Here is a 20,361-nt window from a genome sequence, read left to right on the forward strand (position 1 = left end):
CATTCCGAGAGATTTAAACAAATTAACGAAAGGCCGGATTTGGGAAATGAATTGGACCTTGAAGGAAGCGTTACGGAACAGGTCAACTTAGACGTGACAATGGCCGTATTTGAAGCAACATTAAAAAATACTAAAGATACAAGTCCAGGTTGTGACAACATTCCAAATAAACTTATAAGTAGTCTACCCTCTCCTGCAAATGATATTATTCGAATTTTTCAACGAGATATGGTGAGCGGGTGAATACCCGGGCAGCTGGAAAGAGGCCATTGTGGTGCCGATCCTAAAAGAAGGAAAAGATCCAAGCGTCCCCAGCATCTATAGATCCATATCGATGACAACATGCCTGGGAAAGATATTTGAAAGCATGATAAACAGACGGCTGGTGTGGTACCTGGAAACAAAAGGATTATGTAGTTCTCACCAGGCGGAGTTCAGGAGAGGCCACTCAGCCGTCGACCAGGGCGGCCTTCACGAAACCGCGATACAGGATGGGTTCTATAGAAGGCAACATTATGTCGCGGTCTTCTTCGATCTAGAGTAGGCCTACGATACAATTTGGCGATATGTGGTTGTGAAAAAATGTCATGACCGGGGGGTACGGGGTAGAATCCTTAAATTAACAAATACTTTTTTGGAAAGCCGACGATTTAAGGTTAAAATTGGAGCAGTGACATCGGATGACCGTCGGCAGGAGAATGGAATCCCCCAAGGATCGGTACTTTCTGTAACATTATTCGNTAAATATGCACTGGCACTCTCAACACGACACGCAAGAATGGCACAATTAATCAGAAGACAAACACTTTAAGCCCTGAAGATGATCTCAATAAAAGCGAAACGTTGGCACGATAAAGAAAATGTTTTTCTGAAACCTACATCACACCAGACCGCATCTCACGATTTCTGAATAAATAGCAGATAAATTGGAAGCTCCGCTGCTAAAGGCTTTGTACGTCGACGATTTGACAATCCTTTGCAGCGGAGACGATATCAATGAAATAACTAGAAAAGTACAAGAAAGGATCGATGTGGTGGTCAGAGAGGCTGAGGGCATCGTATTCACATTTTCGAGGGCTAAAACAAAAGCAGTACACTTCTACAGACTGAGTAGGGAATATACTGCCCCTCCTCTTACGCTAAAAGGAACGGCCCTCGAGTATGTGACCAGTATAAGATACCTCGGCCTCATTTTTTATTAAAAGTTGAGATGGCAGCACCACACCGACCATACTACGGTCCATAGTAAAAAGGTACTAAATTTAATGAAATTTCTAAATAATTTTCAATGGGGAGCAACGTGGGAAATATTCATTAACGTATTTAAATCACTGTTGTGTACAAAATTAAATTACGGATGCATTGTGTTCTTCTCGGCAAGGAAAAGCAGATTCCAAAAATTAGATAGAGCATATATCGCTGGTATAAGGATTGCTGCTGGGTCTTTCCGAACCAGCCCCGTCAACCGTTTATGTGTGGAGGGTGGAGTACTGCACGCGACGGAAAAGAGGAACCAGCTGATGCTGAATTACAGTGGAAGTATATGGGGCGGGCAATCCCATTTCCTCCACACAATACTGTTTGATGAGGAAAAAGGCGAGGAGTATGGGTGGCTGAGAACCCGCACGAGACCGATAAGAGTTAGATTAAAGGAATTAATGGTCTCCAGGGGAGTACAATTAGATATCATAATCCCGGTTACCGAGACCGAAATGGACCGTGGACGCTCCTCTCGCCGACCATACGGGTCGATATGGCGATGAAGAAGAAAAAAGAGACCTCCCTCTCAAGTTTACAAAGCGATGTTCTCTCCATCAAAGAGGAACTGGCAGGTGCGAGATATTTATATAATGATGGTTCAAAGAGCACCGATGGAGTCGGCTGTGCCATATATCCAGGGAATAATACTAACAAAGCCTCTATCCCGAAGACGGCCAGCATATTCACTTCAGAGATGTAAGCCATATTGTCTGCGCTGGGCGAGATCAAACGTATGGGGAATGGAAAATTTGTGTTATGTACAGATTTGCTCAGCGCTGTCTCAGCAATCCAGAATAAATTCTCTGTCGACCCACTGGTTAGATTATTCTACGAGCGATTAAATGACAGACAAGTTAATGGAAGCGAGGTTGTTATCATATTGGTAGCTAGCTAGTGCTGTAGGATTTTGTTTGGGTTTTTTGCAATCGTAGGTATGTTGCTTTACTCTCTTGCCCAGATACTGTCGAAGTTGTCGGACAATTTAAACAATTGATTTTGTAAATTACGTCAGATTTATTTGTTATTGGTGTGGGATCTCCAGTATCTAACCGAATAATAATTTATTGTTTTAATTGAATCAATGCTATTCAATATTATTATATAATTCATTTATTTTTATTTGAAGTTAACAACTATACAAACTTTCTATTCAAACATTTACAAGTTGTACATAAACGAAAAACATTATCGGGCCCGTTTAGATAGTCTCCCTTCCCGAACGACGGAAGAAAAGCTTTCAGAAATAGAGGAAATCAACCTTTTTCCTCTTCCATTTAATAGTCGGGAATTGTTTGCTCCTTCAGACTACGCTTCGTCAAGTTAATGGCATACTTCCCCCGAGAAAAAAAATTGATTTCTTTTGTTTGAAAAACGGTGTGGAACAATATCATCGAACACCTCTGTGTTTCCAGCCGTGAAAACGATACCTACATTAAAAAAATCAAGTTAGAGGTTAACAGTTTATATTCATTATGTGTGAATTGTTAAAATATCAGTTTTTATTTTAAAAAATTTAAATTTAGTTCGAAAATGGTGACTTTGCTAGTATTGTAATGGAAATGATAGCTTCTTAACTTGGGATATATGTTAAAAATGTAATCGATCTGTACTTAAGGTTTTCTATGGCTCTTCATTATATCAGGCGAGTTTTTATTGAAAAAAAGGTCTTTTATTTTTAAGTTGACTATTTTATTGTAAAACTTAATTTTTTTGTTTTTGTTTTTTTAGTTTGGGGGTTGATTAAGATTTTTATTCCTTTACTGCGACCTATATAGATCCGTTGCGGATCCCCTATAAATTATAGCCGTACCTAGGAAAGTGTACTTTTTCCTGTAAGGCAAAGCACTTTCTTTAGTGCCCCTTCAAGCAGCTCTCTTGCTTTTCCAAAGTGGCTGTACCGTATCTGGGCTATGCTTCACATTTACAAAGGCTATGTGCCTATGTCTCTGGTTCCTCCTGACAAATTCGGTATGTTTAATCTCTTTTTTGCCTACTATTTAGGTGGTAGTTAAAAGGGCAGCGGCCAATATACGTAAAAAAAAATGGTTCTGCAACGAATTTTTCAGCCGGACCTGGCGATCATCTTTTTTTTTTCAAAAGTAACATTTCATTTTTTAATACTATTTAAATTTAAATTATATTACTATTATAATTTAAATTATTTATTTTCCTTCAGAACCGATAAGTTCCATTTATTGCGAAAGTGCAGAAAAATTATTGCTTTTTAAAATTAGGCTTAAAATATCGGTACAAATTAAATGTTCAATTATTTCCTTTCTTTAACTATTTTTAAAACAATTTCAACCGAAGTTGGAATTATCGAGTTCTGAAGGAAAAGGAATACAAAGAATTTACCAAAAATAGGGCGTTACATTTGGAAAACAAAAACAAAAAACAGTTGATCAGCAAGACCGGCTTAACGCGTATACTTGTTAAAATTCTAATATTACTAACTATGATTATTTGAAGATCGTGAGATGCGGTCTGGAGTGATGTAGGTTTTAGAAAAACATTTTCTTTATCGCGCCAACGTTTTGATCTTTATTGAGATCATTTTCAGGGCCTGGGATTTACAAACATTGTTTAAATTTAAGAAATACACGTAGAATGTGGAAAAAAATGAATTTATACAATGCAAAAAAGAAAGAATTTTTATATTCAATCAAAGTATTTGTACTGACTCAAAGTGTTTGTTTTCTGCGTACCAACTATGTTTCTTGAAGGTTGTTTGAGCTGGTGCAGGGTCGAAAAGTTAGATGCTGGTAGATCCAACATCTGGATTACATAATTTTCTATTAATTATACTTGCTCTTTATGTTAGAATAATTTTCCTTTTTTCTTGGAACTTCTATTTAATCCGCAGTTGTTTTATTCAAATATAATATTTCTGAACTACTTATTTATCACTAATCCATTTCTCCTGTTATCTGACTAGTTTGACCAGTCATTTTTAGCTCTTTACGAACAGTCATCTTCAAGAGCAATATTGGGGTTTCCTTGTCAAAATCCTCAGTTAAAATATACATTCGTACCCTTCCGCTTTTGCCATATTTCGAAAAGTTTTCAGCTAAATTAAGATCCAGGTATGTTTTTTGTTTAAAAAATCGGATGCTGAAAATGAAGCGGGCGGAGACAAGCACACCACGAGCAGCAGAAACCAGGACCAACCATGTTTAACCCTAAAATCAGACAGATATATCTCGACTATGACAAATGGTTTGAATTCTTAAGGTCGACGGTCAATAAGGAAATCATGGTGATAATATTAACGATTCGGCTGAGTTCGGTCAAAAATTCGATGAATCAGATAGATTGTTTCAAAAACCTTATTAGAATTTATGGAGTTATTTCATGTGATTTCAAAATAACCTAATTAAATTATATTCTATACGACTGATGTTGTTTTGTTATTAAGGAATTTCTTAACGACTAACTTCAAAATTGTTTCAAAAGCATTAAAAAATTAAGCAAGAACTTTGTAAAATTTCATTTGCTAGTTATTTATTTGAGTTTCTTCGAATTAAACTTTTTCATTAAGCTAACATGACAATATAATAAAATAAAATACTGAAGTTAGTAGTAATATATTTAACTGAATTTGTATAAAAGCATTGTCGTTAGTGAGTTTAAAAAATTAAAAAATCATCATTGGAAATAATCATTGCACAAATTAAAAATTGAATGCAAATATTTCCAGAACTATACATGAAGCTACTTCGAAAAACTCAAATTCACAATAGGCTTTAATGTTTAAATGATTAAAACGACTAAATTTAGCGATTTGACTGACCCAAATCAAATTAACCAACGCCTGTGGGACAATTCCATTTAAGTGATTGTAATTCGGCGACCTGTTCCGAAAATTGTGTATTCCCTCCCGGATTTGAACGTATATATTTTTGCCGTAATTGTTTTACACTTATTTAACTTAAAATGCATCCCCATCAAATTTCGTAACTCAGAATCAATCTAAGGGAAATAATTTTGTAAAAAACATGAAAAAACATGCCTACCTGGTTTATGAATTTCTAACAGCGTTAACTCAAACATTAAAGATTTTCTTGTTTTTTTATAATACCTACTTCTTTTCAATTTAACTTGAAGAATTTCTACTCTTTCGTTACCAAAACCCTTTTTTTATTTAAATTGACTTAGCAATTAGTGTTTAATTTCATGGAGTGGAATGCTGACGGTATACACACAGGTTCCCTGTTTGTTTATTTAACTAAATAAGCTTCCTAACTGGGAATCTTTTCAAGCTTCTAGTTAATAGGGCATAAACCGACCCACTGGCACGATACTTTCTTGGATTTGAAATAAAACGGACGAATTTGTGAATTTAATCAAGTTTTCCAGGCAATTGACTACGTAATTATGTTATTTTTGCGGATTTTTATTTTGAAAATTAAACCTATCTGTACCTAAGATACTGCTAGATTAAATATAACAAAATTAACTGGTATTGTGCTCATGCCTCATGTACCCAGGAAATGACCTTCATATTGGTACTTATTTATAGAAATCGGTAGTACATTAATGTGCATTTTACTAAATTAATTAAAATTGTAATCAATTTGTGTCTAAAAACCAACTAAGAAATTCCAAATCGATTTAAAGTGTGAAGATACAAAGATTATCACTGTAAACACTTTACTGATAACTAAACTAGATAAAAGATAAAGATAACTTTCAGTGAGCCCCTAAACTTTCAAATATTCTTCCAGATTTTGGGGATTTTAGAGTTACTCATACGTGGTTTAGCCAATGGTGGAAGTCAGGTGGCTTATTATTATTTGACGCACTGTCTAAGGATGCTAAAAGGCAATTCACGATGATCGATATTGTCCAAGCGCTCAGCACAGTGCTGCAGCAAAAGGGGGACTCTGACAAACAGGCTATACATTAGGATTACAAGATTTATTTCACTGTAGACGAACTTCGTAACCCTACTGAATTTCATCTTGCTCCAGGACAGGCACATGATCTCCTTGGTGCAGATGTACCTTACATGCAGATAATCCTGATGAATTTGTGATTTCCAATCGCGCTTATGATCTTTACTTATTTAGAATTTTTCCATTGTTATCTGACGAAGAAGAATGGAAGAGAGCGTAATAAAACGCGAGAAAAGAGTGGAAAATTAAAAATATTGAATCAAGAAAAATGCGTATGGTATTGCTGAAATGGAATTGTCCACGGTATGAATACAATTACCAAATAAGCAAAAAAAAAGAAGAAGAAAAGATGAAGAGAGGTGAGGAACAAAGAGGTGTAATGGTGGAAACATATGAGAGAGCTGCCAGGACTCAACGACCCATGACTGTAACTCAACAGCTTGCCAAGCCTGTCTTCTGTCATTGCGACATGTACTGTTTACACCTCAGAAAGACACATGTGTTATAGACAGCGTACATTGTAAGTAGGGTAAAAACCGGAATACATGGACATTATTAATCAATAAATGGTAAAGAAACATTTAATAACTATTTTTTTAGATTTTTTCTTTAATATCGACCACTTTTTCACTTAGGAGCTCAAAAATGATCAAGGTATGGCTTGAAGAAGAAAGCAAATTCAGTTGTTACATCCGTATTTTCCGAAATTTCGTGTGTATTTTTTTAAAATTCTTATTAAGAGAAAGTTTTTTACGTTTTATATTATTACATTACATTACGATGCTTTTTTTACTATGATTCCATGTACACTGTTCCAATTATGTTGTTCTGTTTGTTCTTCAGTATTTCTGAATTGTACACTAAAAAAGTTTCTTTGTTTTTGTTTTTCAGAAATCGAAAGGAAAGGTTCTAGAATAAACCCTGCAGAAAAACACAGATGTTACCACCGTAAGTGTAGTTATATAAATTATTTACGCTCTTCAATGCTTTTTGAAAGCATCCCCATTAATTGTACTCAATTTTTTATATTTTGTTGTTTTGCGTATGATATTTTTCCTCTCAATTAAGTATCATTTCAGCACCCCCAGACACAATTATATCCCTCAGGCTTCCAGGATCATCTGTCTTGTTTGGAAGAATGGTTCAAAATGGAGAGTCAAACCCAAGAAAACCCAATACCACCCAATAATCTTCTCTTTCCTTCCAATCTCGCGACAACCAATTTCGTCCGCCATTGGGGTTTCTGAAATCGAGAAAAGACTTATTGTTAGAACCCCCACAATTAACTTCAAAATATGGAACTACTCGCAACATTACTTGACATCTGAACGAAATTTCAGTACAAACCAGTCGCCTCATGTTCCGTTAGTACAACCAATCTTGATGTACGGAATTGAACTGTGAGTTTAACAAATCGTTACAGTCCAAAATCATTCCATTATCCAAGCTTCCAACGTTATCCAGCTCATTATCGAGCGTACAAAAAACTCATACTTTCAGATCCCATTTATCTTCGAAAATGGTAGAAATCGATACAGACGCTTTCATAGGTCGATTGAACGACAGCCGGGAACACACTTACCCGATACAACGCCATGCGACGCCACCCGATGCTACCCGACGCCTTGCCACGTTTTGATAGGGTGTGCGCACATCTGCCCTATGCAAGCACACGTCGCGTACAGTCACACAGCGTGTATCACAAATTAGTATCACAATCGCAACGCCTCTTTTGTGCTTAAAGCGGGGAACACACTTACCCGATGCTACTCCATGCGACGCTACCCGATGCTACCCGACGCAAATCTAAACCCCATGCGACGCTACCCGATGCTACCCGACGCAAATCTAAACTCCATTTTTCCAATAGATTATCTTATCGCGTGCACATCTGCCCGATGCCCCGCAACGCTACCCTACTCTAGGCTACACGATCCCCACTGTCCAGATTTTCGTCGGGTCGCAGCGAGTACAGTCGAAGACAAAAGAACTGGACAATCATATCTTTTATTCAACCTATATGTATTATTGTCGTTATATTAATAACAACATACCTATTTTAATATAAACCAAATTAACTGTGATTAAAAATTAATTAGTTTTTATTTAAAAAATTAATTTTAATGGTTCGGTAGAAAATTAATCAAAACACTGGAATACGATTTTTTGATATAATGAATTTAACTAACAATCTATTAAACGGTTTTACTAATAAAATTTAATTAACTATTTATTACAACGTTTTGCTCAAAATAGTGCATTAAGAACAAAAGAGAAGTTGCGATTGTGGTACTGATTTGTGAAGTCAGAGCGTAGTGGGGTAGCTAGCATCACAATCTCGCGACAACCAATTTCGACAACCAATCGCGACAACGCAGATGTGCACGGGAGTAACACTATCTTATGGAAAAATGGACTTTGACTTGAATTTAACTAACTATTTATTGTACTCACTTCGGCAGTACATATACTAAAATTGGACCAATTTATTACACGGTTTTGCTCATAAAATGTAATTAAAAATTTATTTCATAGTTTTGCTCGTAAAAGTACACCATTTTCATCGGGTAGCATCAGAACAGGACACTCATATTTTTTGTAGTTTATTTCAAACTAAGTACATGTAATTTTGTTGTTATATTAATTACAACATGTTATTTTAATGTAAACCAAATTAAACGAGATCAAAAATTCATAATTTTTATAAACATTGTTTAATTATGATGGTTAGGAGTAACTTTATTTAAAACAAAAGTTTAACAAACAATTTATTAGATGGTTGTGCTCATAAAATTTAACTAACAATTTATAACAAGGTTTTGCTCAAAATAATGCATCAAGAACAAAAGATGCGTTGCGATTGTGATAGTGATTATGATGATAAACGCTGTGTTCTGTACAAAACGGGTGCTTGCGTCGGATAGAGTACACACCCCAGCAAAACGCGGCAAGGCGTCGGGTAGCATCTGGTAGCGTCGCATGGCGCAGCATCAGGTGTGTTCCCGGCTTAATGCATTGTTTTGAGCAATGATATAATAAATCGTTAATTAAATTTTATGAGCACAACCAAGAAATAAATTGCTAGTTAAATTTAATGTTTTAGATAAAGTTGTTCCGGTTTTTTGATAAATTTTCTGCCTAACCATCATCATTAAATAACTTTTATAAAAACTCATGAATTTTTCATCTCGTTTAATTTGGGTTATATAATGTTGTAATTAATATAACGACAAAATTACGTATACATAGTTTGAAATAAACTACCAAAAACATCGGTCCTGTTCTGACGCTATTCGACGAACATGGTGTAATTGTATGAACAAAGCCATGAAATAAATTGTTAGTTAAATTTTATGAGCAAAACCGTGTTAGTTTATTTCATCATATCAAAAAATGGTATTCCGGGGTTGTATGTAGTTTGAATAAAAATATGAGTGTCCGGTTCTTTTATCTTCGACTGTACTCGATGCTACCCGACGAAAACCTGGACAGTGGGGATCGCAGAGCGTAGAGTAGCTTGGCATAGCATCGGGCAGATGTGCACGGGGGTAATGTAATCTTATGGAAAATCGGAGTTTGGGTGTGCGTCGGGTAGCGTCGCATGGCGTAGCATCGGGTGTGTTCCCTGCTTTATCTGATGGTGTCATCGTTTATGACAGTCAATTACTGGTTAAATGGTCATATCGATTATTTTAGCCTTTCTATATTTGTTACTGTCAAACTTTCGACTTTTTTTAAGGTTATTATCATGGCAAAACAATCTTAAATATGTCTAAAAATTGACATAATTAAGTTTCTCTCAGTCCTAACATTGCCAAATGTTGTCACAGTCCTGTCAATGTTTCGACATATTTATGATTGTTTTGCCCTGACGAAAACCTTAAAGTAGATCGAAAGCTTGGCTGTAACAACTGGCTTTGTTTTTTCATCCAGTCCATACCACGATCCAGATTATTCGTTAGATAAATTTCTTCCTGGAAAATATTTATTTAAATCTTTGCAATCTTTCTTAGGCCTTTTGTGAAATGAAAGATATTCGTACCTTTATAATCCTGGGGGATTGCATAATTGGATTGAAAAATGAAGTTAGTCCGGAGAGCCCGTTGTATAATCCGGCCCCGCCAGGTGGTGTATTTGTTTTCTAGATTGGAAGAGCAGGGAGTTAATGCCCTGTGTAATAGCTTGGGAGCATCCAATTCCCGACACTCGCATCTTTAAAACGCTCATTAAACATCTAATTTGAAACGTATCTGTCACTGTTTGCTTCGAATGCTCTTTAAACCTCCTACAGAAATGAAGATCTATTTTCCCTATGATTTTTTGTTGAATTACACTCAAGTATTTTTTATATTTATTCTTCAAATTTGTACTACAACTTCGATCATCTTCTTTACGCTCTAAGTAAATCATGCAGCTGATCTTTTATCATTTTAATTTTGCCAAAGTAAGTCAACAAATTAAAATTAATATCGCTGAGATATTTCTTGATCATAGTAAACCATTATTTATTTTGTGTTCTTTTATTGTATTTACTTATACAAACGGGCAAGAAGCCCATTTACAAAGATACAACAACAAATTTAAACTTATAAAAATACCAAGACTAATACCACTCATATAAAAATATCGAAAAACATATACATATACGTTTAACATATATTACATAAACATATTCAAGAAAGCATCTATTTTTATAAGAAGAGAGATAAAAAATTATTTACAATTGTATAGTCTATTAAATTTTTTATACAAAATGAGTGAAAAAAAATAACCATAAAAAAAGTAATTTATTGTTAAAATTAAAATTTGTTTCCAATGTTTCAAGAAAATAATTAATCATATAAAATAAAAAGTAAATGACTTACATTTGATGTAAGGTAAAATCTCAAAGTAACCTTTTGAGCCCTTTCAACTTAAATACTCCAAATAAAATCGTTCTGAATATTTATACATTGAATATTTTCAAATAGTCAATCAAACACCTTCCAAAAACCTTTTGTCTCAAAAATTTAAATATTTTCTACTCATTATAACTAATTACAGTTAAACAAACGATCCACTTAAAGCCCGAGCAAAATGCCGACTGATGATCCTGCCAATCACTCCCCTCTTTATTAAAGTCTCCAGCTGACCCATCCACGACGAATCGGATTTGGAGGTTTTCTTATTCGTTTGAAAATGTGGAACTTTTAATTGTGATGGGCCACCATCACAAGTCGGTAAAATTTAGTTTATTGCAATTCTGTTTGTGTTGTACATAGCAATGGCAGTATGCTTTGAGTTTGGAGAGAGGAAGGAAGGGGATTTCTTATGTTGTGAGTGCTCGCATCGAAAGTGATTAGGCTTAACAATTGAGGACAATTAATTTTACTAGTGATAAGGCGACAGGGAGAAGTGGATAAATGTTCTCCCTTTTACGAGTTAGGGTTATGTATAAGTGATCATAAGATATATCCGCGGAAGGGATTTTTAATTTAAAAGCAGTATATCTTAAAAATTTAGTTTGGATTCATTCTGACATAGTCAGCAAGGAGCAAGAGGTTTATATTCTGAATGACAAATTCAGCAACATGATTAAAAAAAATCAGAAATAATAAAAGTCCTAAATAATGACCCTGGGGCACTCCAGATTTTTTGTCGATAAATTTAGTTTTTCAGCCTTAAAAATAATAATGTCATAACCTGTTCTGATTTCTTGTCCTTTTAACTTGAACTCAAAACATGTTTTCCCTTAATCCCTTCATTCAAATAATTATCCTCATGATGATCCTTAAACTCAAAAAACATCAAAGTTTCTACTGATTAGAAATACGTTTCTCTATAAATCCTAGAATTTTTTTTGGAATCTAAGAAATTTATCTATGAATACATATGATAGGCCAAATGGAGAGGCACACTCATTCGTCAGCAGTTGAAATTTTTTTATCTCATCATCCTGAATTTAAAAAACAATCCACAAATAATTTGAGAGTTCTGCTTCAACGCTTCCGAGAAGTGTATTTAGGGAAAATCATTAAATGAAATTGCATTTATCTCCGTAATTATAACTTTTAAACAAGTAGAAATTCATATTTTTTAAATCAACAATTAAAGTTTATGTTACTGATTTTATTACATTTGATTTTCAACACTAAAAATATAACACTACATAATAGACAGCTGATTTCAGAACTATGACATATTTTTTGTAAATGGCTGGTTAGGATATATATAATACGTTTGAAGACGTGGGTTACGTGTTTTGAGAAGATGTAGACCATGCATGAATCGTCATTCGATTGGATCCGAATTGGATTGTTCGTATTTCAGTTTTCGTTGAACTGTATGTATTCGTCTTTGTATTCTATATTAACTTTGGACTTGATTGAAATAGCGGTCGAATTAAACCAGAGAATGTTGCTAGGCATATTTTCGGTGTAGCGGCTGGCTGGATCGCTGATTCTTGGATTCATAAATTTAAACTGCATACCATATTTCTGACTTTCACTTTCATAGCTTCTTTTTTGACACTCGTTTTTTCTATCGACTACAAACCACATCAACGAAACTTCCAATTATTTCTTAAGTACGAATACATTTTGTTTTTCACATGGAATCCGAAAGCGTTTTCTATTTATTTTGATCAGGTGATATACAAAAAATCAGAGTTAGGTTTAAATACTCCAACATTCTTATGCGTCTGGACACGTTTTGTTACACAATGCATTTTTGCAGAATTATATAACGTTATTGTGACATATATAGGTCACAGATTTCTGTATTTTTTTGTGTCTTTAACAACGACCCTCATATTGGCCGCGTTGATAATCGTAACACTCTTATTTGCAAGATGGGGTTTCAAGCCACCCGTGTTCATCAATTTGCCTTGCACTACATTATTGTATGGAGCGTACACATGTGAAATTCGGATAAAGGAAAAATTCGGGGTAGAAACAGAAGAACGAAGGGATCCAAGAAAATTTCCACCGAATGTCCAATTCATGTGCAAAAGGCTTTGGACTGTTACAACTTTGGCGTTATTTATTGCGTTCTATGGACATATGAAAATGCTGGCAACTGCCACTTACACTATGCTGTCGATTCTTTTAGTCGGTAGTACGCCTTCTACGATGTATGCCTTTTATTCATATACTTCTTTGACCTCGACGATATCGCTTCCGATTTATTATTACTGTTCTAAGCGTTATAAATGGTTTCCTAATGATTTTGGTCTGATAGGCGTGGGGAAAATAATCATGGTCATATCCTTATCATATTTGATGTTTATACACGTGGTGATGGATTTTCAGGAGGCCGCACAACCGGAGGACGAATTCGCACAAATCAGAATCTTCAATATCCTCGATTCGCCTACAGATGTAATTTCCATTTTCTCGAATCTCGTTATCGAACCGATCTCGTACGCTGTTTTCTCCAGAATAAAAATAAACATCAATGGATTGGAAACAACAATGGAAATAAATAACCGCAAACACCGAATACACCAGACTTCTGCTGTCACAATTTTGGATGGTATGTCACTCTGTTATTACGTGGGAAATGAAGATTTTGAGTTTGCCGGTATCGAGCCGTTACCCCCGAGATTATATAGTATATTCTTAGAAGGACTAGGAAGGTGTCCAAAAGCTTATTTTGTCTCACCGTATAAAGACGCAGAACTGCCTGTGAGATACAAAGACGGTCGTGTCATCCAAATACCTAGAATAAATTCAACTGATATCAATTCTGCAGATATTTTTGAATGAACGTTCGACGTGTTGGTCACAAGGGAAGACAAGAGTACATTACAGTAACTTCGGATCCTATAAAGACAGTATTTACTCTATTTTGTTGTTCGATCTGACATCCGTCAGTGGTGTAAAAATTTTCACCGTCAAGGACGCGAGGATACCACCTGTACAAAGTTTGATACCGTCTGCGGCGTTTTTCGATCTGGGAACTGGAATAGTTATATTTCATAGGAGCAAATGTTTTATTGCCGAGGTCCCGCCGCCCCTCAGATCGGTTTTCATATCTTCAGTGACCTTTTTAGAAAATATGCCGAATTTGTCATACTTTTGGAAAGTTTATTACCAATTCATTTTAGATTTAAAACAGCTTCAAATCAACATAACAATCCTTTTAATATTTTTATTATTGTACGGTTCCCTGGTCATCGGGCATCGACCTTATACCTTCAAAACCTACTCCTCCGATGCCGAGCCCGAACAACTGCCGAAGCAAAAGACGTTGACTAAGGAATTAAGGAATGTAATGAAGCATTTTTCTGAACCTTCAAGAAAGGGTAAAGGATCGAGTAGTTTTAAAAATTTAATCATGACAAACTCGAATGCAAATAAAACTCACTGAGATTAAGTGTTCTTTGTGTGTCTGTTCGAATGATAACACTTATAATCATAAGTAATTTTTTTTTGACTTCATTTATTTGTATCTACAACTGTACATGTATTATATACAACCAGCAGATTGGATTTCAGATTATGTTATGGGCGTTATAGAGAAATCTACCCATTGGCAGCCGCTCTGGATTAATGAAATGATGTTAATCATTTAAGAAGTCTCTTATCCATATTCTTTTCAGACGTTTACGTGGTAATTGTGGGGAATGGAGTAATCGTATTTGTGTGTTGGTGTGATTTTGTAATTTACTATGAAAACGTCTGTAATATGTTTTGATGGATGAAAAAACTGTTGGGATTTGAAGATCTCTGTGAAGTGTATTATTGTTTACATAAAAAGGGGCAGAAACAATTAGTCTTAAAATTTTGGATTGAAAACTTTGTAATCTTTGAATATTGGAATACTTCGCCGATCCATATACTTGGCACCCGTACATCCAAATAGGTTTGAGTAGGTATGTGTATGTCGAAAGTTTTGATTTTAATGGTAATTTTGATTGTCGGTTGAGAAGGTAATAAAGAATTTTAAATCGTTTGTTCAGTGTCTGTTTTTTTTATTCGGGTGTGTGGATTCCAAGTTAGTAATTCTATCAAATGTAAGTCCTAAATAGTTAACTTTGTCGGATTGAGGAACAGATTCATTGTATAAGTATATGCTAGGACAAATCTCACGACGGAGTGTAAAGGTGATATGTTGTGACTTTGAGGGATTAAAATTTATTTTCCAAAGATTGCTCCATTTTTCAATTGTTGAAATGTGGTTTTGTAACATGAGTGAAGCTTGTGTAGAAGAGAGATGGCTTGTTAATATGGCAGTGTCATCTGCGTAAGTGGCGGTGAGTGTATTCTCGTTTGTGGGCATATCAGAAGTAAAAATTGTGTACAACAGCGGAGCGAGTATTGACCTTTGTGGCACACCTGCAAGCACTTCTTCCATCCTAGAAGTTTCCGCATCCTGGTTTACTGCGAAAAATCTCTCTTTAAGATATGATTGTGTAATCAGATAATAGGCCTGGGGTAAAAATAATTTTAATTTGTATAATAATCCCTCATGCCATACTTTGTCTAAGGCCTGAGAAACATCTAGAAACATTCCAGTCGCGTACAGTTTCTGCTCGAGACACGAAGTAATGAAATCAGTCACTCTGTGAAGTTGATGAGTGGTGGAATGATGGGTTCGAAAGCCAAATTGATGGTCTGGTAAGATGTTGTTCGAAGTAGCAATAGAGATAATTCTTTTGTAAATTAATTTTTCAAATAATTTAGAAGGAACGGGTAACAAACTAAGAGGACGATAAGACGATGGGGAGCTTAAATTTTTATGGGGCTTTGGGATCATTTTGATGTAAGAAAGTTTCCATTGTATGGGGAAATGTGTAGTCCTCAAAATTGTGTTAAATAAAGAAGTCAAAAAGACGACTGCTTTTTTGGGAAGTTCTTGAAGAACTTCAGCTGTTATCAAATCATGACCAGGTGATTTTTTTTTGTAGGAAGCTGTCGTATTTCTTGTGATACTTGTTTTGGAGTATTGGTTTAGGTGGCAAATCTAGGGGCATAGGTGTTATAAGTGAATCTGATATAAATTTATCGTGTTTGGTATTCATTATGTTATGAGGTTTGAATACCTCGGAGAGATGTTTCGCAAATGTTTTGGACTTTTCTTTATCGGAAACGATCCAAGTTCCATCATCATTCCTGAGAGGAGTTGAGACAACGCTATGACGCAGGATACGTTTAGTACTACGCCAGTGGCTCCCATCCACTGTTGATAAGCTTTTTAAATGTGTTTCGTATGATTGTTGTTTAAATTGTTTTATTTCTTTTTTCAGTGTATTCAAAAGTTTGTTGTAATTTTGTTTGTCAATGACTGAACTAGTACGTTGCCAAAGGTTTCTAGCCCTTCTTTTTTCGGATATTAATTGCCTTATGTAGAAAGCATAATTTGGAAGATTTTGTTTTTGAGTGTGAGGCAATGAAGATTCCCACGCTGCATTTTGTATTGTTGTTGTAAATAGATCAACCGCGTTTTCTAGTTCTCCTGGTGTTTTTAGGCTAATTGGGACGGAAAGTTTTTCATCAACCAAGGAACGAAATTTTTTCCAATTCATTGGTCTAGGAGTTAGAGTAGGACGATTGTTTTTAACAAAAGGTTTTAATTGAAGTGATAAAAACGCAGGTAGATGGTCAGATGATAAGTCGGTGGAGGTGTTTGAGTGAAAAGGAATATTATTTATTCCCTTACAAGCAAAAAAATCCAGTAGATCCGGAGATTTTTTGGTTGATGTTGGTAGATATGTGGGAGTGTTTGGTGTGATGTATTGTAAATGTGAGTTTAACATTTCACGTAATGCTCGACCTCTAGGAGAGCAAAGACGGGAGCCCTACTGGATATGTTTAGCGTTGTAATCCTCTCCAGCCACGAAAGATGGTCCCAGGAATCCGAAGAACTCCTTAAACTGGTCACTTGAAATGGAGTGCCTGGGTGGGCAATACACCGCTGTAAAAACAATTGTCTTGTTGAAGATTGTAGAGAAATGGAAGTACTCTGAAATTGTGGTGTTGTGTAAGGCGTGTAATGTAAAAGTGAAGGTTTTATAATGACAGCAGTGCCACCGTGAGACGTGCCATCTGAGTGGTCAGTCCTATGTACAGCGTAGTCTGTAATGTAAAAACGAGATTTGGATCTCATGTGTGTTTCAGAGTTCAAGGCAATATCGATGCGGTCTCGGTGTAATAAAAATTCGAGTTCCATTTTACGTTGTGAGAGGCCATTTGCATTCCATAAAAGAATTGATAATGTGTCAACTATAGGAGTATTAATTACCATATTGTGTACAGAGGGCTTGGGTCATATGAGAGATTTGATTGAGTATGTGGAAAAGAGGATGGATGAGTGCGTTCATTTGTGTTAGAAAATGTTGGATACCAGGCGGCATACCAACTGATGTGTGTTAGTAGCTTCCTCAGCCCGCTGATTAGCTGTTGGTCTTCTTTGAGTCCTCACCCATGTTGGCGGTGGTTGGGCTTCGCTCTTCTTGTGAACAAGCGACGGGAAATTAGTGTCGTCTAGTTAGGGTGGTTTCGATGTACTATTGTTATTCCTTCCTTGTTGTCCTTGTTCTGTGTTCCTTGTTATGCGTTTTGCCTGTAGGTCTTTGAAGGCATTGCACCCTCTGTAGTTCGCAGGGTGATCACCTCCGCAGTTTGCACATGTTGTTTTGGTATCTCTGCTTTTCCGCAAGGTCCAGATACGTGTTGGTCTCCACATCGAACGCACCGATGTATAAAAATAAACAGATAGCGAGAATCCAATGTAATTAAAAGTAGAGTAGAGAGCAGAGTCTACGAGAGACTTTTGGATGGAGCCGTAAGGCGTTGCAGTAGTACAATGAACTCGCGAATGATGAAGGTCCCTAAAAGTGACACAGTGCCTGTTCAAAATAATTAAACGGAGTTTTTAAAATTACTTACATTATTACATTGTTATAGTTTGTATATTTATTTATTGTTAATGTTAAAGGTAGTTTTTGACTTTGTAATTTTATGACGTTTATTTTGCCTTTACGATTCTATCGATTGACACATCCGTTTCGAACCACTTCACTGATAAATAATTAACGCCATGATAGCTGCTAGTAATTTGAAAAAGATTACAGATTTATTTAGATTTTTTCCATTTTCTCGTAAATAAATTTGTATATATTGAAGTCAAATTTTCTTGCAGAAAAATATAATTCAATTGGACAGGGGGCGAGATAAAAATCATACTAAAACCATCACGGCAAGTTAGCTAAGAATTAATTTTGGCTACTGATATAATATGGACTGTTTAAATTGGTTTCTGCCATTACCATCCCAATGAAAGAACGTGCTTCAAATATGAGACGAAGTATTTCTAAACTTAACTAGGGCAGACGATAATCTTATTATCACAATCAAAGCATTGCTATTTGACCACCTTCTGCTGGGTGCTGTGTTCCAGGACATGCGGGATTAAAGAGCAACGAGAAAGAGGACGTCCCTTTTGAAAGAAGGGATAGGGATAAAAGAGACGGTCACAAGGCCTACCGCACCTCAACCTGAATAGATCTATTGTGCTTCCATTTTATTTATAACTCATTGGCCAGCTTCAGATTTAAATCAGCTTCCATAGCTTTGCCAGCGGCTCCTTAGTGTAGGATTTTGCTTGTGGTTTTTCTTGTCCAAGCTGCAAGAACTTGCACCTACATAGTCCTTCACAGAAACATAGAATGTGTTCTGCGGTCTCTTCCTCTTCCAAGCCGTATCTGCAGAGTGATTACTCTCTCTGTACTCCTATTCGGTGCATGTGCCTTCTTGCTGCTAGGAGTCCAACCAGAGTCCTTGGTCGGTTGCGGTTGCCTTCCAGTAATTCATTTGAAATTTTTGCGGATGTTCCTTCTATGAATCTCTCCCCGTGCCTCATACCTGGGTATTGTTCCACCAGGTTTTGGACTCATTAAGGATCCATTTTTAGATGTATCCTCATTTGTGGCAGGGTTCAGAACCTCGAGAGTATATGCCAGGTTCATTAGTGTAGCTGACTTCTGTCGGGGCCTCCATGAACTTCTAAAAACTCTTTGTCTTCGCCTCGCATTAGGTTAGGGCTCTAAGTGCTGCCTTACTGTCAATGAAAATTGCTATCTTCCGGGAATATATTCCTGGCCTTTATATTTATCTGGCTCGTTGTTCAATAGCTATGATTTCAGACTGGAAAACTGTAGCATATTTACGTAGCTTTACCGTTAGTTCGGTCCAGATTGAAGGTCCGTTGTATACGAACCATCATGGTGTTTGCATGGCGGCCTTTTACTATTACGGCAGTAGCCTAGGCAGTAGAATCAGAGTAACCTTTGTCTACCACAGCTACTTTGACTTGTGTCAAGATCCTCTTTAAGGGTATCTCCTCCTTGGGGGGGGGTCTTGCCTTTTTTGGAACCTGCTTTTAGTCGGGGGGGGGGGCTGTCTTCTGACCTTGGCCTTTTCTTCTCGGATTTTGAAACAGGCTTTCTCACATGCTGTCTTTTTCTCTGATTCTTTTCCTTACTTGCTCCTTCAACAGAGTTGGTAGCCTGTTTCTGGAGGCTCCCGACAAGAGTACCTTAATAATCTCATCTGGCGAGAGTTTTCGACCTCCTCCAGGTTTTCTTGTTTTGAAAGGGACGTATTTTGGTTTGGCACTGCTGCCAGATCCTGTGGGCCTCACCCGGGTGATTGTGTTTTTCTTTGTTTATTAGCTTCCGTACAGTTCCCACGAGTAGCTAGGGATATAGTGTGTCAGCCCCAGCATGCCGGGGTAAGACTGGATACTACAGAGTGTCGGTCGGATCCTTGAGGTTTCCGTTTGGGACACTATTTTTTTGTCACCTGAGTGCCATTCATCGCTAACAACTTGAATTATGGTCGCCGTTCCTCTTCTTGCCTCCCTCGATGCACCGGCCCAGGTGGGGTGCCAGTAACATCGAAGTTTTCCCAGGAGGCAATACGTCGAAGTCGGGGTTGGTCTTGTGCCTCCCTTGTAAGGAAAGGCAAGTGAAATAAAAACCTTGATCGAGTGTGTTCGTGAGTGAAATAGTGTCTATAAATTTAACATCGCAGAAGTACAACGTAGCCGTAGAAGAAATCAACTAATGAAACCGGGGCCTTCCAATCAGGTCCTTGATGAAGAAGAACTCGCCGGTATGTTTTAAGTATCTATAGGTAAAGAACGGGAAATACAATTGCTCTTAAAGGGCACAGCGTATTACTCACCCAGAACATTACACCTTACATCTTCCAGAGATAAACCT

The 20,361-nt window shown here is 36.5% G+C and overlaps 1 protein-coding gene across 1 annotated transcript in view; it reads left to right on the forward strand.

The window, feature by feature from the left end:
* LOC112128057 (calcitonin gene-related peptide type 1 receptor-like) overlaps window positions 1-20,361 on the forward strand; it is a 110,678-nt gene that overhangs the window by 38,542 nt on the left and 51,775 nt on the right. The window contains exon 2 of the mRNA XM_024229830.1: window positions 7,047-7,103. Within this exon, the coding sequence (XP_024085598.1) occupies window positions 7,093-7,103 (11 nt within the window). The 5' untranslated portion in view covers window positions 7,047-7,092. The remainder of the gene's footprint in view (window positions 1-7,046; window positions 7,104-20,361) is intronic.

This window comes from Cimex lectularius, unplaced genomic scaffold (assembly GCF_000648675.2).
Source record: "Cimex lectularius strain Harlan isolate CLEC.00 unplaced genomic scaffold, Clec_2.1 scaffold424, whole genome shotgun sequence".
NCBI lineage: Eukaryota > Metazoa > Arthropoda > Insecta > Hemiptera > Cimicidae > Cimex > Cimex lectularius.